At 32.8% G+C, this 23,160-nt stretch overlaps 1 protein-coding gene across 2 annotated transcripts in view; it reads left to right on the top strand.

The window, feature by feature from the left end:
* Positions 1 to 21,697, top strand: part of GTF2A1 (general transcription factor IIA subunit 1) — a 43,887-nt gene extending 22,190 nt beyond the window's left edge. Inside the window, exons 7-9 of one of the 2 annotated variants that reach the window (XM_016137515.2) lie at positions 1,415 to 1,738; positions 6,910 to 6,999; positions 17,284 to 21,697. In XM_016137515.2, coding sequence (XP_015993001.1) covers positions 1,415 to 1,738; positions 6,910 to 6,999; positions 17,284 to 17,391 — 522 coding nt within the window. In that variant the 3' untranslated portion in view covers positions 17,392 to 21,697. Of the gene's footprint in view, positions 1 to 1,414; positions 1,739 to 6,909; positions 7,000 to 15,779; positions 16,402 to 17,283 lie in introns of those variants that run through there. The other variant, XM_036218239.1, reaches the window with a different exon arrangement.
* The last annotated feature ends 1,463 nt before the right edge of the window (positions 21,698 to 23,160 follow it).

Genomic DNA, 23,160 nt, shown 5'->3' with positions numbered 1-23,160 from the left:
TTGGTATTACTATGAGGACACTGATGAAAGAAATAGTTATTTTCTTGAGGTATTTAGGTACTTTAAAAAGGATACATATAAACATATAATGTCAATATAATAGTACAATGGTAGAGGAAATTTCAGAGGAGGAACATTAGTCCAGCCTATTTACAGCTTTTTAAATTTTGTCCTGCTGTTACTTCTGGATTTCACTTGATGTTATTCTTCTATTTAGAATCCGCCTTTGGCATTTTTTTCTAGCAACTCCCTTTACTCCTCCAAAATGAACAAACCAAACAGAAAGACCTTGGCTATCTCCCAAAGCACAAATAGACACTCAAGTATTACCTACTGGAAGGCTCCCCTGATCACGCCTTTTTCCCCAAGCTGACTTTAGTACTTTGCCCTGTATTCTAATAATACTACATCATACTTCTGTTATACCTTCTATCTTTTTGAGTTGTTATTGCTCTCTTTATTGCACTACTAATCTGTAAGCTTCTTAAGGAAAATACTAATGTATTATTTTTGCATTCCTTGAACCTAATGGCAAAAAATTGACATTCAGTGCTTTTTATTCATCACTAGACATTATCCACATTAAATTTATTAATAACTATAGCTATAAATATGTTCATTATAACATTTAATATGTGTATGTTCTTTTTGAGTTGTGATTTAACCTTAGAATCCTAGAATGCAGAAGCTGGAAGGAACTTTAGAAATCATTTGATCTGGCGGTTCTCAGCCATAGTCACATAATGGGAATCATTTGAGGAGTTTTAATTGAATGAAAAGATTTCATCTCCAATTAAATCAGAATATTAGGAGTGGGGCCTAGGTATCAGTATTTTTTAAGCTACCAGGTGGTTATAATTTATAGCCAAGGTTGAGAACTATTGATCCTAGTCTAACAGTGAAGTGACTAAAGCCAAGAGGTTAAATAGCTTGCTTGTATTACATCTGTGTCTGTGATCTTAGATAAAACTAGAATCCAGAACTTCAGATTTTCAATGCAGTGTTCTTCATATGGAGGCAGTATTGCATAATAAGGGCTTTGGTAGTTTTAACTATGTATGAAGTGTGGCCATTTTTTGTTTCATCAGCATATAGGTCCACTTCTGTGTACCAAGTAATGAAATTGAGCTACTTGATCCTTTAGCTAAGGTGTCTACATCCCCTGGGCTGCAGACCAGTCATTACTGGTCAGTGCCCTGTTAGGAACCGGGCCACACAGTAGGAGATGAGTGGCGGGCAATTGAGCACAGCTTCATCTGTATTTGCAGCTGCTCTCCGGCGCTAGCATCACCGCATCATCTCCACCTTAGATCATTAGGCATTAGATTCTCATAGGAGCATCAGTCCCTGGTGCCAAAAGGTTGGAGACCACTGCTTTAGCTAGTTCCTAATATTTGGTTTTCTTTCGCCTTAGGTACTGGCTCCTCTTCCTGGAGCGATTCCACCACAGACAGGTGTTATTATCCAGCCTCAGCAAATCTTATTTACAGGAAATAAGACTCAAGTTATACCTACAACAGTGGCGGCGCCTACACCAGCACAAGGACAGATAACCGCAACTGGCCAGCAGCAACCTCAGGCCCAGCCTGCTCAACAGCAGGCTCCATTGGTGTTACAAGTTGATGGAACTGGGGATACGTCATCTGAAGAAGATGAAGATGAAGGAGAAGATTATGATGATGATGATGAGGAGGAAGACAAAGAGAAAGATGGAGCTGAAGATGGTCAGGTAGAAGAAGTAAGTTTCTAGTAAAAGAGTAGGAATGAGAAGCTACTCAGTCTTTTTTAACTTGGTGCCAAACTTGAATTATATCCTGTTTTTTCAGAGGCTCTTAGGGTGCTATATAACATAGGATTTTAAATATAAAGTTCTAACTTAATAAGGTTTTTAGATTGTTATAAAATATCATTTCATATAGCTGTTAATGAAAAATGAATGTATACCAAATTAATTTGTATTTATAAAGGTGATGGTGATAGTGCAAGCAATTCTAGTTTTTTGGCTTATGCATTCACGATGTGTCTTAAACATAAGATGTTGGTAGAATATATAGATGTGATTAGTCTTTTGCTTCTGTAATTAAATTGAGATGGTAACATTTGGGAAGAGACGAATCATGAGAAAAAAGCTAAATGTGACAGATTTTTCCAGAACCTCCTTTTTGGTCCATATTCCAAACCATTTCCTTTGTTAACTTTATCTACTCTTAATGTCAATCTTAGTTTAACAAACCATCCTTTCTTATTTATTTTTAGTTATATATTAGAATCTCATAAATATATCTTCGTTTTTTTCATTGTTCCAGCTTAGCACTTGTGTTCAAGATGATATTTAGCTTACCACAATTTTCATTAATTGTCTTCTGCAACCTAAGATGTAATCTTCTAAATTATCTAAGTAATGTTTTTTAAAAATACTGTTTTTATTAAATATTGACTAGATACAAATGAATAAAAAACTCTTTAAGATATAAACACCCTGGTGTCCACATCTAGTTAAAAAAATAAATCCCATTGCTTAAAATCCCCTGGGTGCCTCTCCCCAATCCCTGTCATCTTCCTTTTGCCATCAGAGTAACCATGCTCATGAATTTTCTGTTTATTATTTATTTGCCTTATATTTTACATAGGTATTATCTTTTTAAAGAGTACACTGTTTAGTTTTGCATACTTATTTATGACATAAAATAATTATGTAATAATTATTAATTTTCCTGAGGTTCATCTGAGTTATTTGCATATACCTATAATTATTTTCACTGTTCAGTTTATCATAATTTATTTTTTTGATACAATGGACATTAGGGTTGTGTCTACTTGTTTACTGTTAACAGTTATAAAATATTCAGGTATGTGTCATCTGGGGACATTAATACAAGAGTTTCTCTGGGTATTATATCTAAACATTGAACTGCTGGATCCTAAGGCATGCACACCTTCAGCTTCACAATCAAATGCCAAATTGTTGTGTGAATAACACACTTGCCATTTAATATGTAATGGTGCAGATGTCTGCACCTTTCGCCATACTTGATATTGTCAGGTTTCTTAATTTTTGCCAGTCTGATAGATAGAAAATGGTATTTCATTTGGTTTTAATTTGCAATTTCTTGATTACTGATGAGCTATAATCTCTTTGATGTTTTCATATGTTCTTTGTTGATAGTCAAATCAGATAAGAAAAATGACAGTTTTTCTTGACTTGTTGGCTAAGCCCTCCAGAACAATATTTATTAGAAATAGTGAGAGCAGGCACCCTTGTCTTAATCTTAAAAGGAATCCTTTCTGTGGTTCACTAGTAATTATGCTGAGTGTAGGATTTTTATGGGTATCCTTTATCATGTTAAGGAAGCTTCCTTTTATTCAAATTAAGAGCTTTGCTTTGTTTTTAAACTGTAAATGAATGTTGAATTTTATTAAACACTTTTTCTACAACTATTAGATAATCGTGATTTATTTATAATCTGCTATTTATGGTGAATTACATTAATTTTCTGTTTATAAAACCAATTTTGTATTCATGGGATAGCACAACTTGATCATTATATATTACTCTTTTTATGAATTTCCGAATTCACTTTGTTCAGGATTTTTGCATGAATGATACTATCACATTTTCTGTTCCTATGCTCTCATCAGGTTTTCAGGTTTATGGTAAACTTATACAATGAATTGGGGAGTGTTCCCTCACCTTGGACTTTTTTTTTTAAAGATCATACTTAATAATTCTGTGAATATTTGTTGAAATATGCTGCTAAAGATATCTGGTCCTAGTAATCTTTACTCTGTTCAAGTGTTTTGTTTCTTTTTGAGACAAGTAGGGTAAACAGTGCAGGGGTATACCTTGGAGATATTGTGTGGGGTCTGTTCCAGACCACCGCAATAAAGTGAGTATCAAAAAAAGTGAGTCCTAATGTTTTTTTGGTGGAGGATCTTGCCTTCAGTTTGTAAAAACTGTAACATCTGTGAAACACAGTGAAGCAAAGCATAATAAAACAAGATGTGCTTGTATTTCTCTAAGACTATAATATCTAAATTTTAAAATTTGACTAGCATAAAGTTAATGATTTGCTATCTTTTTGCCGTCAGAATCATTCATAGTTGTTTTTTATTTTCTCATTCCTAATATTATTTATGCCTTCTTTCTTTTTTTCCTTGTTCAGTGTTGCTAGAGGTGTGCTGATTTCATTGTTTTTAAAGAATCAACTTTTAGCTTTGTTTATTCTCTCAGTGTGTTTATTTCCCAGTAATAATTTCTGTTCTGATTCACTGTTTTGTTTGTAGATAATATAATCTGTATGATGCGTGCATCCTTTGAAATTGATTGAGACTTGCTTTATGTGATCAACTCTTGCACATGCTGTGTATTTGAAAAGAATGTGTTCTCTGCAGTGGTACTGTTTTTTCTATATGTCTATTAGATTTAGGTTGTCAGTAGTTTTCTTTGGATATTCTGTCTACCCTTATATTTTTTCTGTGTGTGCACCATCACTGATTACTGAGTAAGATGTGTTCAAACCTCCTACTATGATGGTACATTTATTTGTTGTTCTGTCATTTTTGCTTTTATATTTTGAGCGCAAAAATGGTGCATATAAGCTTAAAATTGTATTTTCTCAGTGAGTTGAACCATTTATGATTACGTAATATCCTGCTTTATCTCTAGTAGTGTTTTGTTTGTTTGTTTTGCCATAAATCTGTTTTAGTAGAGCCGTACCACTTAGAATTTGCCTGGTAAAGCTCTTTCATTCTTTCACTTTTAAATGTTCTGTATCCTTAAGCTTCAGATGTCTTTTTTTTTAATGGCATACTGCTCTATATGCTGTCGTATTACAAAGTTTTTACATGATCCAAAGCCATTCAGTAGGGAAAGAATAATCTTTTCAACAAATGGTGCTTGGACAACTGACTATACGTATGTAGAAGAATTAAATTGGACCCCTACTTCACACCGTATACAAAAATTAAAAATGGATAACACACCGAAGTGTAAAGTCAAAACCGTAAAAGTGTTAGAAGAAAACATAGGGCAAAAGCTTCATGACAGTGGATTTGGCAGTAGTTTTTTAAGATATGACACCAAAAGCACAAGCAATCAAAGCAAACATAAAGTGGACTTAATAGATTAAAACTATTGTGTAGTAAAGGACAGTATAAAAACAGCTAAAAGACAATCTACAAAATAGGAGAAAATATTTGCAAATCGTATGTCTGATAAGGGATTAATATCCAGAATACATTGAGAACTCTTAAAACTCAACAACAGAAAAATTATATTACAAAAATGGGCATTGGACTTAATAGACACTTTTCCAAAGAAGATATACAAATACCTAACAAATATGTGAAAAGATGTTCAGCATTATTGTTCATTTAGAGAAATGCAAATGAAAACCACAAAGAGATACCATTTCACATTGGAGTGGCTATAATAAAAAAAGAAAATGTTGGTGAGGATGTGGAGAAATTAGAACTCTTGTATACTGCTGGTGGAAGTGTAAAATGGTATATCTGTTGTCTTAAATGGTTTGCTGGCTCCTTAAAAAGTTAAGCATAGAATTACCCATACGCTCTTGCAGTTTCACTCCTATGTATAAAATTGAAACAGGTGTCAAAAGCTTGTAAGTGAATGTTTATAACAGCACAGTTCACAAAATCCAAAAGATGTAAGCATTCCAAATGCCCATCAACTGATGGATGGACAAATAGAATTTGGTATGTCTATACAATGGAATATTATTTAGCCACGAAAAGAAATAAAATACTGGTGTATGCTACAACATAGATGAATCTCAAACATGCTGATGGTACATTAAAGAAACCAGACCACATATTGTATATGTATATTGCCTAATTTCATTTATATGAAATATCTACAATATAAAGAGATAGAAAGCAGATTAATAGCTACTAGGAGTGAGGAGAGGTGGGAATGGAAAAGAGTCTGTTTAATGGTAAAGGTGATTATTCTGGAATTAGATTAGTGGTGATTGAATACCTTATGAAGTATGACTGAATTACACACTTTAAAAGGCTGAATTTTATGTTACGTGAATTTTATCTCCAATTTTTTAAACATCCACATCGATGGTAATCTATTTTAAATATAAATATAAATTTTAAATTAATATAAATATACATGTGTGAGTAGGTACAGGCATAGACTTAATGTCATCTTGATTGTTTTCCATTTTTATTTTGTCATTTTTTCATTAATCAGAAGTATGAATTATATCTTTTGCCACAACTGAGGTAAAATTTAACATAGTTGATCATTTTATGCTCTACTTAGACATTGAACTTTAATTTTTTTTGGTACTGAGACTACTAAGTCTGTTCTATCTCTGTCTCAGCATAAGCACACTTTTAATCTGAATAGCTTAATCATACTCTAAGCCTCCGTCATCACCATCGCAATGGTAGACATGCTAATTTATATTTAGAATCCTAGTCCCTAATGTAAAGACAAGGAAAACTCTTAGCCTATTATATATAGCCTCTTCTCCCTCCAATTTCACTGTTGTTTCCCCTTTTACACTACAGCTTCTGGTGGTGCATAGGGCCATTGCCTTATCCACATCCAGTCTGGTCATCTTAAAGTTATTGCAGAGAATTATCTTCTTTGCCATTCTGAAAGAATAATGGAAATAAAGTTAAACATCATTTCAGACTTTGAAGTTATAGCTTAACTATTTTAATTGTGTTTAATTTCTTGCTAGGACTTCAGTAACATTGACTAAGTCTTAAATGAAGCCAATTAACAACATGTTCGTGGTATACATGGTGTGCATCTCTCTGTCTTGGTTCACAAAGAACATCAAGGCCATTGTATTTCTTTTCACTGAATATTAGAAGGGCCTTTTCTAGTAATACATGAAATATAAATAAACTCTCTCTTTTTGTTTTTAGGAGCCCCTCAATAGTGAAGATGATGTGAGTGATGAGGAAGGACAGGAACTTTTTGATACAGAAAATGTTGTTGTATGCCAATATGATAAGGTAAGGATTTTATCATTGGATTACTAACATTTTTTTCCATTGGAATTTCTTCCCTAAATCACCCTTTCTGCATCATTCAAACATTTGGGTAGCCAGTTGATGCCTCTTGTGTACAGTATAAACAATATGAATGAAAACATTTTTATAGTTTTATTGATTATTTTAGTAGAATGACAAATTAACTTGGGTAGCTTTACATTTGAAAAATAAGATATGAATGAAATTGCGAGGAGAGTTATTAAGTCCCAACTTGTTAACACAGTAAATAAAGGCACTTTGAGTTATCCTTTATCATCAGTAACTCAGTGGCTTTCATTTATCCTCAACGACCTCAAAACTAAAAGGCTTTAATTGAATCTCTGCAACTTTTTTTATTGCAAAGGTGAAAACTAGGGCAATAAACAAGACTAATAACTACACAAACATGTTTTTACTGAAAATTATTTTAAAAATTACTTAACTTTGCTGTATTTTGATAGTATTATGGAACTTTTAAACTAGATTCTATGAGAATTAGCTCTTGACTCCTTGTTCTTAATTCTTAAAAAGAATGCTACTCTTCAAGTACTTTTGTTACAGTTTTTGGCATTGTTGAGATTTTTATTGTTTATCAAAACAGTTTAGAATAAAATTCTTTTTTTGACTGTAATCATTAAATGTATAATAAGTCTACAAATTATATTGCATTTATAATTTAATTTCAATGGAGGCCTTTACCCAATACTGAAAATTATAACAGAAGCAATTGGGTTTTGTTTGTAAGTGCTATTTATTCAGTAAATATTTTTTATGTGCCTGAATGAGCCAGACACTGGAGCATTCGTCATGATCTTACAAAATTTGTGTCCTGTATGCATTTCCTTTACAAACGATAAAACTCTTAAATTTGTGTTGTTTTTTTACAGAAATAAATGTCTCAAATAACCATGTTTACTGTAAACAGATCTTTGGAAAATGTGAAGACAGTTTTCCTAATGTAAAGATAAAGTCAAGCCAGTTAAATACCAATGAAATTATAGAATAGACTCGGTGAGGTCTTTGATTCAGAGTTATGAGAGTATCCACTATTTTACATTATGACTTCTGGGTGAGTGTTCTTAATACCCTACACCAGGCACATTATAATAAATGTAATTTTTTGTTTCATATATAGGAGAAAAAGATTGAGGTCAAAACAGTAGATACCAATAAACCTTTATTGTCAGGAAGTCTCGAGGGAATCTCTTGCAACCAAATTATCCAGAACACAATTTCTTGATAACAAGATGTCAGATTTATCAGGCAAGAGAGGACTTTTACTTGGCTTGACTAAAGAATATACTTCTCATTATTTTCATATTCTAGGAGAATGAGTATACTCTCCTTTGGTAAAAATTATACACATAATATTTTAAATATTCAAATTGGCTTGGTTTGTTCCCAGAGATGTTACTTTAATGTGTTAAAGTAAGAAACTGAAAATAGCTTTAAGTAGTGTATTGGATGATAAATAATTTCAAAGTTTGCAGAGATCCAATCTTTAGAATTAAATGAGTTCTGGAGATTAGGGGGTTAGGGATTTGATGCTTTAGTCAACAGTAAAAAATGGTAGTGTTCTATGACTGGCTAAAATGGGATTGGATGTGGTTTGAGCCCCTTTAAATTTTAGGATTTTATTTTTGAAGCCTACTAATGAATTTCGATAATGAGTCAATATTAGAAGTGATCATAGAAAGAATAATGAAGTTTGTGTTACCAGTCAAATCAGAATCTTAGTTCAACCTAATAATGAGGCAGAGTTCTCCCTTAAGTATGGGCAGGTAAGTACTTGATGGCATCAGATATTGAGGCTTCAACCTTATTTATAGGTTTCACTGTGTTTCACTAGAAAATTTTAGCAGGTCTTTTTTATGGCATTCGGGACACTCCTCCATGAAGGGCTTAGGGCCAGAAATTGTTTTTCAAGTTGTATTTTGTGATTTTATTCTAATAAAAATATTTACCATTTATTATCCAATAATACTTCAGTGCTGAGTACATGTAATATATGATCCATGACATTACATTTACTTTTTGCAGGTTGTCTTACAGCAGAATGCAATCAATTTATTTGTTTGTGGAATTACTTTTTATTGTACATATAATACCATTGTCTCTCAGGTTACAGCCACCTGGTTCATGCTGGAAATAAATTTGTATACCTATTTGTAGGGTAGTTAATACTTTCTTTACAGGGTATCAAAGAAAAGAGGAGATAGAGATCTTTCCATATAATTTCATACAACAAATACTGATTATCTACGATGCTCCTGGGCACTGTTCTGAGATCTTGAGGTACCCTATTGAAAACCTAACAATCCTTGCCATTGGGAAACTTACTCTAGTCAAGGGATACTTATACTAAAATATATATAAATTAATTTATATGGCATGGAAGCTGATAATCGGTATGGAAAAATACAGAGTTGGAAAGAGGACAGGTTACAGTTTTAAATTAGGGTGATCACGTTAGATCTTTTGAGAAGATGACATTTGAACAAAGACTTAAAGAGGATTAGCCTTGTCATTTTCTGGTGGTAGAGCCTGCCTCTTGGGCATTAGGAGCAGCCAGGAGGCTAGTGTGGGTGGACTGGGGGTGGGTGGAAGGGGAGTAGTATAGTAGTTGAGTAAGTCAGAGGTAAGTGGAGGCAGAGGGTGTGAGACTTTGTGAGGACATGGGTTCTTATTCTGAGTGTATTCGGAAGCTTTTGGAAGGTTTCAGATAGACAAATGTGATATCACTGACATTTTAATTTTAAAAGGGTTACTTTTCCTTTGTTGAGGTCAGAGTGTGTGGAGGAAGCAAAGGTTGAAACAAAGAGTCCTAAGAGAAGGATATTGTAATTCAAATGAGAGAGACTGGTGACTCAGGCTAGTGTGGTAGTACTAGAAATGGTGAAAAGTGGTTGGGTGTTGGTATGTTTCGAAAGAAGAGTCAACAGGAATTTCTGACTCTCGTTGGATGTGTAATAGAAAAAAAGAGGAGTCAAGAAGACTCAAAGATTTTTTTTTATGAGAAACTGGGAGGAAGAATGGCAGTACCATTAAAGCAGAGGTAGGATCAATAAGTAGAAGTTTGGAGGAAGCAGATTTCAGTAAACGGGAAAAGTATGAAGACTTATAAGAGAGCTGTCTCAGAAAGGAAGTCAGACCATGGAATTTTAGGAATGGGACCTCAGAAAATATCTGTACATAGTGAGAATTTCTGCATTATTATATAAATTAGCCTGATTTAGTAAAGAATGGACCAGGACTCAAGAATCATCTTTGTCATTTAATAGCACTTTGCCCTTAGTCAAGTCATTGAACTCTTCCTGAGGCTATAATCTCTTCTTTTTGAAATGAAATGAACTCCTTGATTTGAGGTCCTTTAGATTGATCAGAAAAGAGGGAGGACTATGGGTTCTTCTTTGAAGAGGATGTGGAGCTTGAACTGAACATTGAATAATGAGTGAGACTTGCTGAGAGAGTGAAGAAACATCATTTAAGTTCATTAAATTTTACCCGCACCCCCTCCCCCCAAGTCCATGGAATTGCAAACAAGTAAAAACTATAAATGAAAGCAAAGATGAGAGTATACAGGGCTGGCCCATTTTGAAATCTTCTCTCTTTGTCTTAGCAGAGATACACAGTTTTTGAAATCTGCAGTAAGTGACTGGATGATTAGCATTCCTTCAGATGTACTTTTTAAATGCCGTTATATATTTAAGTCTTGAGAAAACTAAACTACAAGGGGTTTTATTTTGGTAGAAGAAATCAGTGTACTCTTGTATATACTTACGAATAATGCTAGAAATGTCTTTGGGGGTGCCATTGAGAATTGATTAGTAGAAAAGAGCACTTTAAGCTGATGAGATGGGTCAAAGCTTTGTGGAGGGACAGTATTTTGAGATAGATCTTGGAATAAGAATTGAATTCGTAAAAATGCAAGCAAGGGATGATAATTCCTTTGATTGAAATATTGTCTTTGAGTAATGCGAAGGTAGGAAATAAGCTTGGAAAGATGTGTTATTACTAGGTCATTTAAAAATAGAAATAGTCAAGTAAAGGTGATTGGTTAAAATTGTGCTTCTGGCAGCAATGTTTATAAGATCATTGAAAGGAAAGGGAGATAATAAATCAGAGGACAAGAGGCTATTGATGTTGTAACTAGATTATTTGGTGACCTTTATGAAAACAGTTGCCAGGTGTCCTGGAGATGAAATAGAATTAGAGATTAAAATACTAATATTTATATGAATACTGTGAGGCTACAGTATTCGAATGGTCCACAGTGTGGAAATTGTCACTATTTATGAGGAAGAGAAAGGTTGTACATGATACCAACATTGAGGAAAGATACTGTCTTGATGGTCAGTAGATAAAAGGAATGAAGAAAATCCTAAGGTTAAGTAAATGGTATAGATGTAAAAGGAGTTAGAAAAGGCAAAACTGATCTAGAGAGAGAACAGGGAGAACAAGAGGTATTCTCGCTTTAAATGTTTGCTAGTATAAAATTGCCTATGAAAAAAACGTGTATATGCAAACCCGGTAGAGATAATTTACAGAGAAATAATAACTGTTTTAATGAACACAAATACTCAGAGCCTAAAAGATACTAATTATAAATTTATTTAAAAAAGAAAAAACTTAACCTAGTAATTTTTTTTAGGGAGATTGAATTAGTAATTAGAAATTTCCCAACAAACAAAAGTCCGGGACCAGGCAGCTTCACTGGTGATGAATTCTACCAAACATTCAAAGGGGAGTTAATACCAGTCTTTCTCAAAGTCTAAAACAAAAACAAAACAAAACAAAACAAAAACAGAAGAGAACATTTCTAAATTCTTTTAACAAATTAAACTTTATTTTAAAAAAGTAAAAGTTTGTCCAAGCACTATGATATGAACTGGAAATCAATTATAAGAAAAAAGCTGGGAAAATCACAGATATTTGGAGATGAAACATGTTACTGAACAATCAGTGGGTCAGAGGAAATCTAAAGAGAACTCAAAAAGACTTTGAGACAAATGAAAATGAAATACAATGTACCAGGATGTATGGGATGTAGCAGAAGTGTCCTAAGAGAGAGTTCATAGAGGTAAATGACTGTATCAAGAAATAAGATCTCAAATAACCTAATTTTATTCTCCAGGAAATAAAAAATGAAGAACAAACAAAGCCCAAAGTTAGTAGAAGGAAGGAAATAAAGATCAGAGCTGAAATAAATAAAATGTATTATGAAAAGATAATAGAAAAGATAAATAAAACTAAGAGCTGGTTCTTTGAAAAGATGACATTGCTAAAAGTTTAGTTAGACTCACCAGGAAAAGAGAGAAGATGCACATAAAATTGAATATTACAATTGATACCACAGAAATGTAAAAGATGATATGACCATTCTGAACAATTATGTGCCAACATAATAGAAATCTAGAAGGAAATTAAATTCCATGAAACATACAGCTTTTCAAAACTGAACTACGAAGAAATAGAAAGTCTGAACAGACTGAACTCCTTAAGGAGATTGAATCAGTAATTAGAAATATCCCAACAAACAGAAGTCCAGGACCAGGCAGCTTCACTGGTGAATTCTACCGAACATTCAAAGAGGAGGTAATACTAATCTTTCTCAAAGTCTTCAAAAACAAAAACAAACAAAAACAGGAGGGAACACTTCTAAACTCTTTTTAACCAAGCCAGCATTCCCCTGATACCAGAACCAGACAAGGACGCCACAAGAAAAGAAAATTACATGCCAATATCCCTGGTGAACATAGATGCAAAAATCCTCAACGAAATATTAACAAACTGAAATTCCACAGTACACTTAAAAGGATCATACACAATGACCATGTGGGATTTATTCTAGGGATGCAAGGATGGTTCAGCATTCACAAATAAGTCAATGTAATATATTTAAAAAATGATGAACGAAGGTCATCTGATCATCTCAATAGATGCAGAAAAAGCATTTGACAAAATTCAATGTTCATTCATGAATAAAAACTCTCAACAAATTGAATGTAGAGGAAACATACCTCAATATCATAAAGGACATATATGACAAGCCCACAGCAAATATACTCAGTGGTGAAAAGCTGAAAGTTTTTATGGTAAGATAGGAACAAGATAAGGATGCCTGCCTGCTGTCGCTACTTTTATTCAACATAGCATTGGTATTTCTAGCAGGAGCAATTGGGGAAGAAAAAGAAAGATCATCCAAATTAAGAAGAAGTAAAACTGTCACTATATGCATATTATATGATATTAAATATAGAAAACCCTAAAGACTTGACCAAATCACAGAACTAAAAAAAAATCAGTAAAGTTGCAAGATACAAAATCAGTATACAAAAATATGTTGTATTTCTATGCATTAATAACTATCAGAAAAAGGAATTAAGAAAAAACAGTTCCATTTACAATTGTGTCAAAAAAGGATAAAATATCCAAGAGGAAATTTAACTAAGGAGGTGAAACACCTGTACAATAAAAACTATAAAAATGTTGATGAAAGAAATTGAAGACACAAATAATAAATGGAAAGATATTTCATACTCATGGATTGGAAGAATTAATATTGTTGAAATGTCCATACTACCAAATCTACAGATTCAGTGCTGTTTCTATCAAAACTTCAGTGACATTTTTTACAGATATAGAACAATTCTAAAATTTGTATGGAACCACAAAAGACTCCAAATAGCCAAAGCAATCTCTTTTTTTACATTATTTAAAAATTTTATAAAATTTAGTGGGTGACAATGGTTAATAAAACTGTATAGGTTTCAAGTATACAATTCTATAATATGTCAGCTGTTTATTGCATTGTGTTCACTATTCAAAGTCAAAATGTCATTACATATTTGACTTCTCTTACCTTTACTACCTGCCCCTTACCTCCTTTCTCTCTGGAAACCACCATATTGTTATCTGTGTCTATGCATTCTTGTTTGTTCATTTGTTACTTTCACATGAGTGAAATCATATGGTTCTTGACTTTTCAGTCCGACTGATTTGCTTAGCATAATTAGTAATATAGTTAATTTAATTATGTTGATTTTTATAATCTTTCCCTTTTTTTGTGTCTTCAGTTTCACTTAATAAATTGTTGTAGTTTAATAGGTCCTTCACATCCTTTGTTAAGTTTATTCCTAGGTATTTTATTCTTTTTATTACAATTGCAAAAGGAATTGTTTTTTTCTTTCTCTGAAATTTTATTAGTAGTATATAGGAACACAATGGAGTTTTCTACATTTATTTTGTATTCTGCAACTTTACTGTCTTTGTTTATTGTTTGTAATAGTTTTTTTTGTGTGTGTGTAGAATATTTAGAGTTTTCTATATAGGGAATCATGCCATCTGTAAAAAGTGACAATTTTATTAATTCATTCCCAATTTGGATGCCTTGATTTTTTTTTTCTCTTTCCTGATTGCTCTGGTGAGGACTTTAATACTGTGTTGAATAACAGTGGTGAGCATGGGCATCCTCGTCCTGTTCTTGATCTTGGAGGAAAAGCTTTTAATTTTTTACCATTGAGTATCTTAGTTGAGGATTTGCCATATATGTACTTTATTACGTTGAGGTACTTTTTTTCTATACCCACTTTATTGAGTGTTTAATCATAAATGGATATTGTGTCTTGTCAAATGCTTTTTCTGCATTTGTTGATATGAGCATATGATTCTTATCCTTTATTTTGTTAATGTGGTATATCAGATTGCTTTGTGTGTGTTGAACCATCCCTGGAATGAACCTTACTAGATCATGATATCTTTTTAATGTATTATTGTCTTTGATTTGTTAGTATTTTTTTCAGGATTCTGCATTTGTATTTATCAGAGATATTGGTCTGTAGTTATCTTTTTTTTGTGTTGTCCTGGGTAGAAAACAAAAGCTAAAATGGTTACAGGAGATCCTCATGCATCAGTAATGAGCCTAAATGTAAATGGGCCGAATTAACCAATAAAAAGGCATAGAGTAGAGGATTGGATCAAAAACCATAACCCAACCATACACTGCATTCAGGAGATACATCTCAGCTGCAAAGACAAATATAGGGTAGAAAATGATATTCCAAGCAAATGGCATCCAGAGAAAAGTGGGCGTAGCTGTATTTATATCTGACAAAATAGATTTCAAGATAAGAAAGGTAACAAGAGCCAAAGATGGGCATTTATAATGTATCAAAGACAGCATAACACTAATCAGTATATATACACTCAGTCAGGGAGCACCAAAATATATAAAGCAACTACTAACAGAACTAAATGGAGAACCTTGACAAAAACACAATTGCAGTAGGGGACCTAAATACCCCATTGACAGCTGTGGGTAGATCAAACAAAATCAGTAAGGAAATATTGGCCTTAAATGACACGTTAGACCAAATGGATGTAATTGACATTTACAGAGCTTTTCATCCCAGAGCACTATATTATATATTTCTTCTTCAGTGCACATGGGACACTGTCAAGGATAGACCATATGTTGGGACACAAAACTAGCCTCAACGAATTTAAGAAACCTGAAATCAGACTAAGTGTATTCTCTGAGCATAGTGCTTTGAAATTGAAAATCAGCTGCAAAAAGAAAGTGGGAAAACCCACAAATATGTAAGGGATTAAGTAACATGCTATTAAAGAACAACAGGGTCAAAGAAGAAATAAAAGGAGAGATCAAGAGAGACATAGAGACAAATGAGAATGATGATGTGACATATCAGAACTTTTGGGATTCAGCAGAAGCAGTATTAAGAGGGAAATCTATATGATTACAGGCCTATCTCAAGAAACCAGAATGGTCCCAAATAACCTATTGTTACATCTTAATTAGAAAAAGAACAAATGAAGGCTAAAGCAGTCTTGAGAAAGAAAAACAAAGCTGGGGTGAGTCATCACATTTCCTGATTTCAAACTATATTACATAGCTGGAGTAATCAAAACAGTATGGTATTGACATTAAAACAGACACATATAAATGGAACAGAAGACAGCCCACAAACAAAACCCATCCATATGTGTTAGAAGAGACAAGAATACACAATAGGGAAAGGAACGTCTTTTCAATAAATGGTGTTGGGAAAACTGGACCACTATCTTATACCATACACAAAAATTAACTCAAAACGGATGAAAAATTCCTAAATTACATAGGTGGTAAGCTGTTGGACATTGGTTTTGGTGATGATTTTTTTGGATTTGACACCAAAAGCAAAAGCAACAAAAGCGAAAATAATCACGTGGGACAAAACCAAATTAAAAAGCTTCTGCACAGCAAACTATCAACCAATTGAAAAGTCAACACGCCAAATGGGAAAAGATATTTCCAAAATGTATATCTTATAAGGGGTTAACATATCCAAAATACATAAAAGAACTCATTCAACTCAATAGCAAAAATACAATCTGATTAAAAACGAGCAGAAGACCTGAACAGTTTTCCAAAGAAGACATACAGATGGCCAATAGGCACATAAAAAGGTACTCAACATCACTAATCATCCGGCAACTACAAATCAAAACCACAGTGAACTATTACCTTATAGAAGTACCATGTAATTTTGGAATTTTGCTTCTGAGTATTTACTTGAAAGACAAAAACATTAACTTGATACATGACCCCATGTTTACTTCAGTATTGTCTATAGTAGCTAAGACATGAAAACAACTTAAGTGTCTATTAATGGATGAATGGATAAAGAAAAATATAATGGAATATTATTGAACCATAAAAAAAATGAAATCTTGTCATTTGTGACAACATGGATAGATGGACCTTGAGGGCATCATGCTAAATGAACTTGGGTCAGAGAGACACATACCATTAGGTCTCATTTATATGTGGAATCTAGAACAAACAACCCAGTTACAGAGAGCAGATAGATCATTGAAAAGGTGGGGTGGGAAAAGTGAGTGAAATGGGTAGAGGTGGTCAAGAGGTAGAAAATTCCAGTTATGTCATGAGATATAATGTATAGCATGATGACTCTAGTTAATATTGTGTTTTTAAAAGTTGCTGAGGAAATATTAAAAGTTATAAGAAAAAAGTTATAACGTGATGAATGTTAACTAGACATATTGTGGTGATCATTTATCAGTATATAAAAATAATCATGTTACAAATCTGGAACTAATGTTACATATTCATCATACCAATAAAAAAAAACAATTTGCAAATGCAGTAATGTATAGGACAGTTTTTTTGGTGTGTGAATGGATCTTTTTGTTGTTTGTTTCCTCAGTCTTTTAATTGTATTACATTTTTTTTTTAAATTTATTTAGATACACAGAAGTAAAAACAAATGGAAATTTCATCTCAAGGATGGTATTATGAATCTTAATGGAAGAGATTATATATTTTCCAAAGCCATTGGAGATGCAGAATGGTGAAGAGTTGGTTCTTTTCTTTTATAAATAAAACAAAAGAAACTTTAAAAAAATTTAAAGTGGACAGTTTGAAACTTGGGACATACATCAACCAAAACTTCTGCATGTCAGAAAAGTGCAGTAGAAGCAAAGCTACTGGAACAAAGAGACTTTGACAACATAGACACTACTTCTAACTGGCAAGCCATGGAACTGTAGCACCTGGGGTTGTTGGGGCGGGGTGGGGGTGTGTGTGTAGGAAAACCATACTTGTTGATTTTAAATACAGGTACCTGCCACTGGTAATTAGCATGTAAAGCTTTGTCTATATCCCTTCCTCCAACTTGGGTTCAATTAGAAAATACTTGTTGGAATGAACTGAAGAAAATTCCCTTTTGACAGGTTGAAATGAAACTGCTCATTGTATGTGGTTATGTTTGGTAAAAATTGTGTGTGGGCTTTTTACAAAAGGGCAAGAATTATGGTGTTGAATTTAATCACTTGTGTAAGGAAACAGTTTAGAGCTCATAATAGGTCTTAAAATAATTTTACTTGCTATTTCCCCTCAGTAATATATACCTCTTCCTTCCCTGCTTTATGAAACATCTACTTAAGAATTAAAGGAAGAAATCAGCGATCACAAATTTGACCTAGGAATGGATATTTTAATTAGGTTTTCATACTCATTAAACTTGGGTCTTGTCTGAGTTGAGCAGAATTAAAATGACAACTTCTGTTTCCTTACAGAAAAATTGTACTTGTTTCTTTTAGGCCCACACCTTAAAAAGAAACCCTAAGTGGCACCTCAGGAATACAGTTTTATTTTACAAAGGTACCATCTAGTTGAAATTATATACACACAAATAGATACTGATTTTTTTTCTTGTTCAGCTGAAGTATATACGTATATATGTGTTTAGTCTTCAAGCTAAACAAACATTCAGATAACATTCTGTACATTGACTGAATTTAATTGGGCAGGTGGTAAGGACCTGGATTTTTATTAAACAATTTAGTAATTATAAAAGTTTCTTGTGTTTACTAGTAAAGAATTTTAAAACTATTATTTTAATTGAACAGATTTTTTTTAATGCAACTTTGTAATTTGAGGGGTTATTTTGGGGTTGGAGGGAGGGGTGGGCCACTAAGTACATTTTACCTCTTTCATTTGGTGGCCCATCCAGGCCACTGGTAATATAGACATGGGCTCCAGTTTGCACATCGGGAAGAAAGCATATAAATTTGACTTATATTAAAAGTAATGGAAACTTAATATGTATATTAAGAATGCATAGCTCTGTATTCTGTAAGGGGCTCTAATATACAATATGCCAGTGCTGTGTTCAGTGTGAACAAGTCACCTGGGAGAATTGTATGAACACTTGTCTTCACTTTTGTGTTCTTACAACTAATTCTTTTCATGGTTTATCTTGACAAAATTCATGTGTTTAAGTTACTTTTGTATATTGAATTTTTTTTGTCTTCCATTTTTGTTTGCCTTTTATTTGCCTTTGCGTGTTTCCAGAAGTAACATAGAAACACTTTAAAGTTCATTGCAAAGAAAAACTGTGAGCTATTACACATTTTTTCTTTTTTTAACACAAATTTTTAAACTTCTAAAAAAGCTAATCAGTTTTTTTTCCTACTTCCCACCCCACATACCAGCTTGGTCCCTTTAACTTATGTTCAGAACTTTGGTGTAAATGGTGGTTTCTAGCATGTTAGTAGTTATGTTTTCTTTAGATGCCATAACTGGTAATACGGTTTTTATTTTTACTATATTATTTTTGGTTTTTGGAGGGGAAATTCATTTGTGTACCCCACTACTCTCAAAGCACATATAGGTTTTTGTTGTTGTTGTTGTGTGTGTGTGTGTTTTATTTTTTATTTTTTATTGAGGCTGAGAAAAGAGAAGGGAGGGAGTTAAAATCACAGCAGTCCTGTCATTCAGTTGTCCTCTAGCATAGTCGATAGTAGGTTTATGTTTACCCAATGGAGAGTTAATGACCTGAACTACCTATAAAAGTTTAGCAGTGCTGCAGTGTTGATTGAAACCCTTTGGTTATCTAGTAGTTCTTATGCTACTGAACCTTGTATTATTATATTCAGCTCATGTTTTGGACCCTCTATGTAGATGTTCGTATTCATAGTAGAATTGTATACTGGCTTGTTTTTATAATGTTAGTTTCAAACATGAACAACCACTGCTTTCAGAGTGATTCACTAGGGTTATGTTGAAGCAGGAAATAACTATTTGTACCTGTGTATTGCATAATAATTATGACATACTTGGCAAATGCTTTTCTTTTACCTGTGAAAATTCTGAAAGCCAGTCCAAACAACACTGCATATCAAATTGTGCTCTTATATTACTGCATTGTGTTCCTTTTTAATCAAATATAGCATGTTTTAGTTTTAGTATGGTGGCTTGCTATAAGAATGCCACTTGCTTATCTTTTATTATACTTGAATTCTTAATCATGCTTTTAACATTGTATTTAACAAATCATTTCATTAGGTTCCATAAAAATGTCATTCCTTTGAAAAGGCAAGAATTCCCACTTTCAGAATTTTAAAATGAAAATGTTTATTCAAAGAGGGAAAATAGTTCAGACATGGTATTATGAAAATAGGTAAAGGTTTCAGAAGAGGATTTGTTTAGATTTGCACAAATGGTGATGGCACCTTTTATTTTAAAAAAGATTAATGTTAATCAATAGTGCTAAGGAAAATTTACACAAAATTACTTGATAAAATGTGGAAATGTGTGCCTTTCAGTATATGTACTCTTACTTTGGTGGTCATTTGTATGATCAGACCATATGAATGCTTGAGAGCACATTTAATTTCTGCAGAGAGCCACATTTGGCTAAAACAACTCTTCAATGTGCAATTAGATTCTAGAGTAAAATATCTGTTATAGGAGGGGGGATCTTTATATTGGGCTTTTATATTTTTTTAAATGTTCACATTTCTTTCTGTTAATTAAATGCCGTCATAATATCACATTTATATTGTTGCCTCTTAAAGCCACCTTGATGTTATTCTTCTAGGAATACGTCAAGATTTGAGCAGTGTGTATTGTGATTAAAATGTGTTCTTGAAGAACATATTCTAATAGATTCTGATTTTAGACATCAAGAACATAAAAATATAATAGCTTTTGTATAAAGATTTTCTTTTGCTATAGTGAAAATCAAGGATTTGGTTTTCTTATTTCTTCTGACTTTTATGGAGGAATGAAAAGGGTTGTCTCCTCTAAGAGTAATTTTTGATTATCTTATAGCAATAACGTCACCATTCTTTTCAGAAGGTAAATACGCCTTGTGCAGGAAAACAGGCATAATTTCGTCTTGGGAGTTCCCTTTTTAACTTAGCATTTTCTTCCTCTTGAGAAAATTCCTGTATTTTCAGATTATTTCATCTTGAACTTTTTTGAGATTTTGTGCAATGTATTATTTTATTGATCCATCTTTGTACTTTTTCATTTTATTTCATATGTCTGTCTCCCACCTATCTGTCTGAATTAGCTATTTCAGATTTTGAGTTCATTGGTTAAAAAATAAGTTGCTTTATATATTTCCTCATGGGTTTATGTTAGTTTTGCATTTTAATCTATTATGCTATGGAAATTATTCTGAAGTTTATATTTCCCTTTTAAATCTGCCTTAGTCTATGTTTTGTCATTTTTTATGATTTAAGGAAGAATACACCAAACTTAATATTTTTGTTTATTTTGAGAAACAAGAGAAACTTTTTCTTCTCTTCTAAGGGAAGAACTGCATTGAGTTAGTAACTACTAACTATGAGTAACTATTAAGTTACTATTTCACTAGTTAATAAATATTTTAGTCAAGGTTTCTTAAATCAGTCCAGTATGTGTCAGGGCTACAATTTGGGGGAGGGACTAATCCTTTTTGCTGTTCTGAGCTACTATTGTCAACTGCTGTTGTACATACTGTTATGTGTAAGGGCGTAAATATATTTATTATGTTTGTATAATTCATTCTGTACAATTGCAGATCAAGGTTGCTCTTCTGTGATATATGGGATATTATGTTTTAAAGACCATCTTGGAATACAATTAGAGAACTTAGTATTTTGATGTACTAAGACCTATTTTAAGTTTAATATTTTACCTTTGCAAAAACTTTAATTAAAGATGTTATTTAAAAAAAGTAATGTTGCTTGCTTTGCTTACTAGTTTATAACGTTGTTATATAAATAACTGAATAAAAGTATACAGTTTAGAAAGGAAAATGCTTTATATTGTTAATGAGAAGTTCCATTTATCAAAAAAAGGAGTGTCATTAAATTATTTTTAAAATAAGGGTGGGATCAGTCTGAATTATTAAACCCTGTTATAAATTCTTAATAGTTTTTAAAAAGAATAGTTGTATTTTCCAGGTACACGGAAATTTTAAGTTGGGCTAAATTTAACACCAACAAAGTGCAACTAAAAATATAATGAACGTACTGTATTAAATGAGTATTTCTACTCCAAAGAATAGATTACTTAGGATAAAATTATTTGAGAACTTGTTTTTTAATTTCTCTGTTTAGCTAAATATTTTCTTAGTTCAGTTTGTTAAATAATTGCATAATAGAATTATTGAGTTTTATATTACATATTGAATAGATTTTGTTGTTTTAGAAAGAAATGACAGGTATTTTATAGTTAATTCAAATGAAACCTTAAGAAGCTTGCCTTTTTGTAATTTTTTTTATCCTATTACAGACTACTTTAGGAAACATGCAAGTTTTAACCATTAAAACAATCATAATAAAGATTTATTGCTAGAAAATCTCGTATCTTTACAATTTAACGCAAGCTCCTATGCCAATGATTGATTTTAATCTTTTTGGCCTCTGTTTATCTGTAATGTATATGGTTTTGAGGATTAAGTGAGGTATAAAAGCTCTTAGAATGCTGCTCGGTGCACTTAATCACTTAGCTGACAATTAAATCATTTACTTAATTTCATCACTATTTGCATGCTTTAAAATGACGAGTGGAGCTGAAAATAATTTTGAAATGGTCCAAAGTAGCTAAAGAGAATGCAATCTGATTAAGATGAGTCAACGAAAGATTAGGTCACAACCAAGCAAATGAAGCCTGAGAGGTCGTTGAATTACTAAAGTAGTTCATCTAGCTTTAGCAGGAAGTGCCTCTGAGGAAAGAAAAGTAAGCGATGGGTATAGGAGAGGGATCAAGAAACAGTGAGAAGACTCTAAGCTTTTTTCCCCCTAAAGTAAACATTCCTGATTTAAATCTAAAATAAGTTGAATTTTCCCAAAGCTAAAACTGTAGTAGAATTAGAACATTTTAGTAATTACATGATTTTCGCAAACGACAATTGATTCTGCCCAGTTCATTTATGGAGAAAAACATTAATATTGGAATAACCGTTACTGCAAGACAATGAAGCCGTGGTTACCTCATTCTGGCCTGAGTCCCTGTCCTAGTGATTGTTGGCAGTCCTTTTTCTAGAGCCAAGTGGCCTTTGTGTCAACCCTTTAAATCCCTAACCAAGGGGGAAGAAGCAGATATAAGAAGTTACTTACCTTTTGTTTCTGTTTTGAAATAGTTTTTCTTAGTTTGAGAGGAAACGAAAAGACCACATATATTAACTCATTCAGTTCATTCTATGTAGTGATCTCCAGTGGGCCAGGAATTGTGATCAGTACGATTGGAATGAGAGGGTTGCCACCTTTAAAAGCAGGGTGTTTGGATTGTCTCAGTCCTAATCCCAGAGAGTATCAAGGTAGTAGTGGTGTGACTGGCTTGTAGGG

Source organism: Rousettus aegyptiacus, unplaced genomic scaffold (assembly GCF_014176215.1).
Source record: "Rousettus aegyptiacus isolate mRouAeg1 unplaced genomic scaffold, mRouAeg1.p scaffold_m13_p_3, whole genome shotgun sequence".
In the NCBI taxonomy this organism is placed as follows: Eukaryota; Metazoa; Chordata; class Mammalia; order Chiroptera; family Pteropodidae; genus Rousettus; species Rousettus aegyptiacus.
The sequence above is the reverse complement of the archived record's forward strand: the minus strand, read 5'-3'. Positions and strand labels throughout refer to the sequence as shown.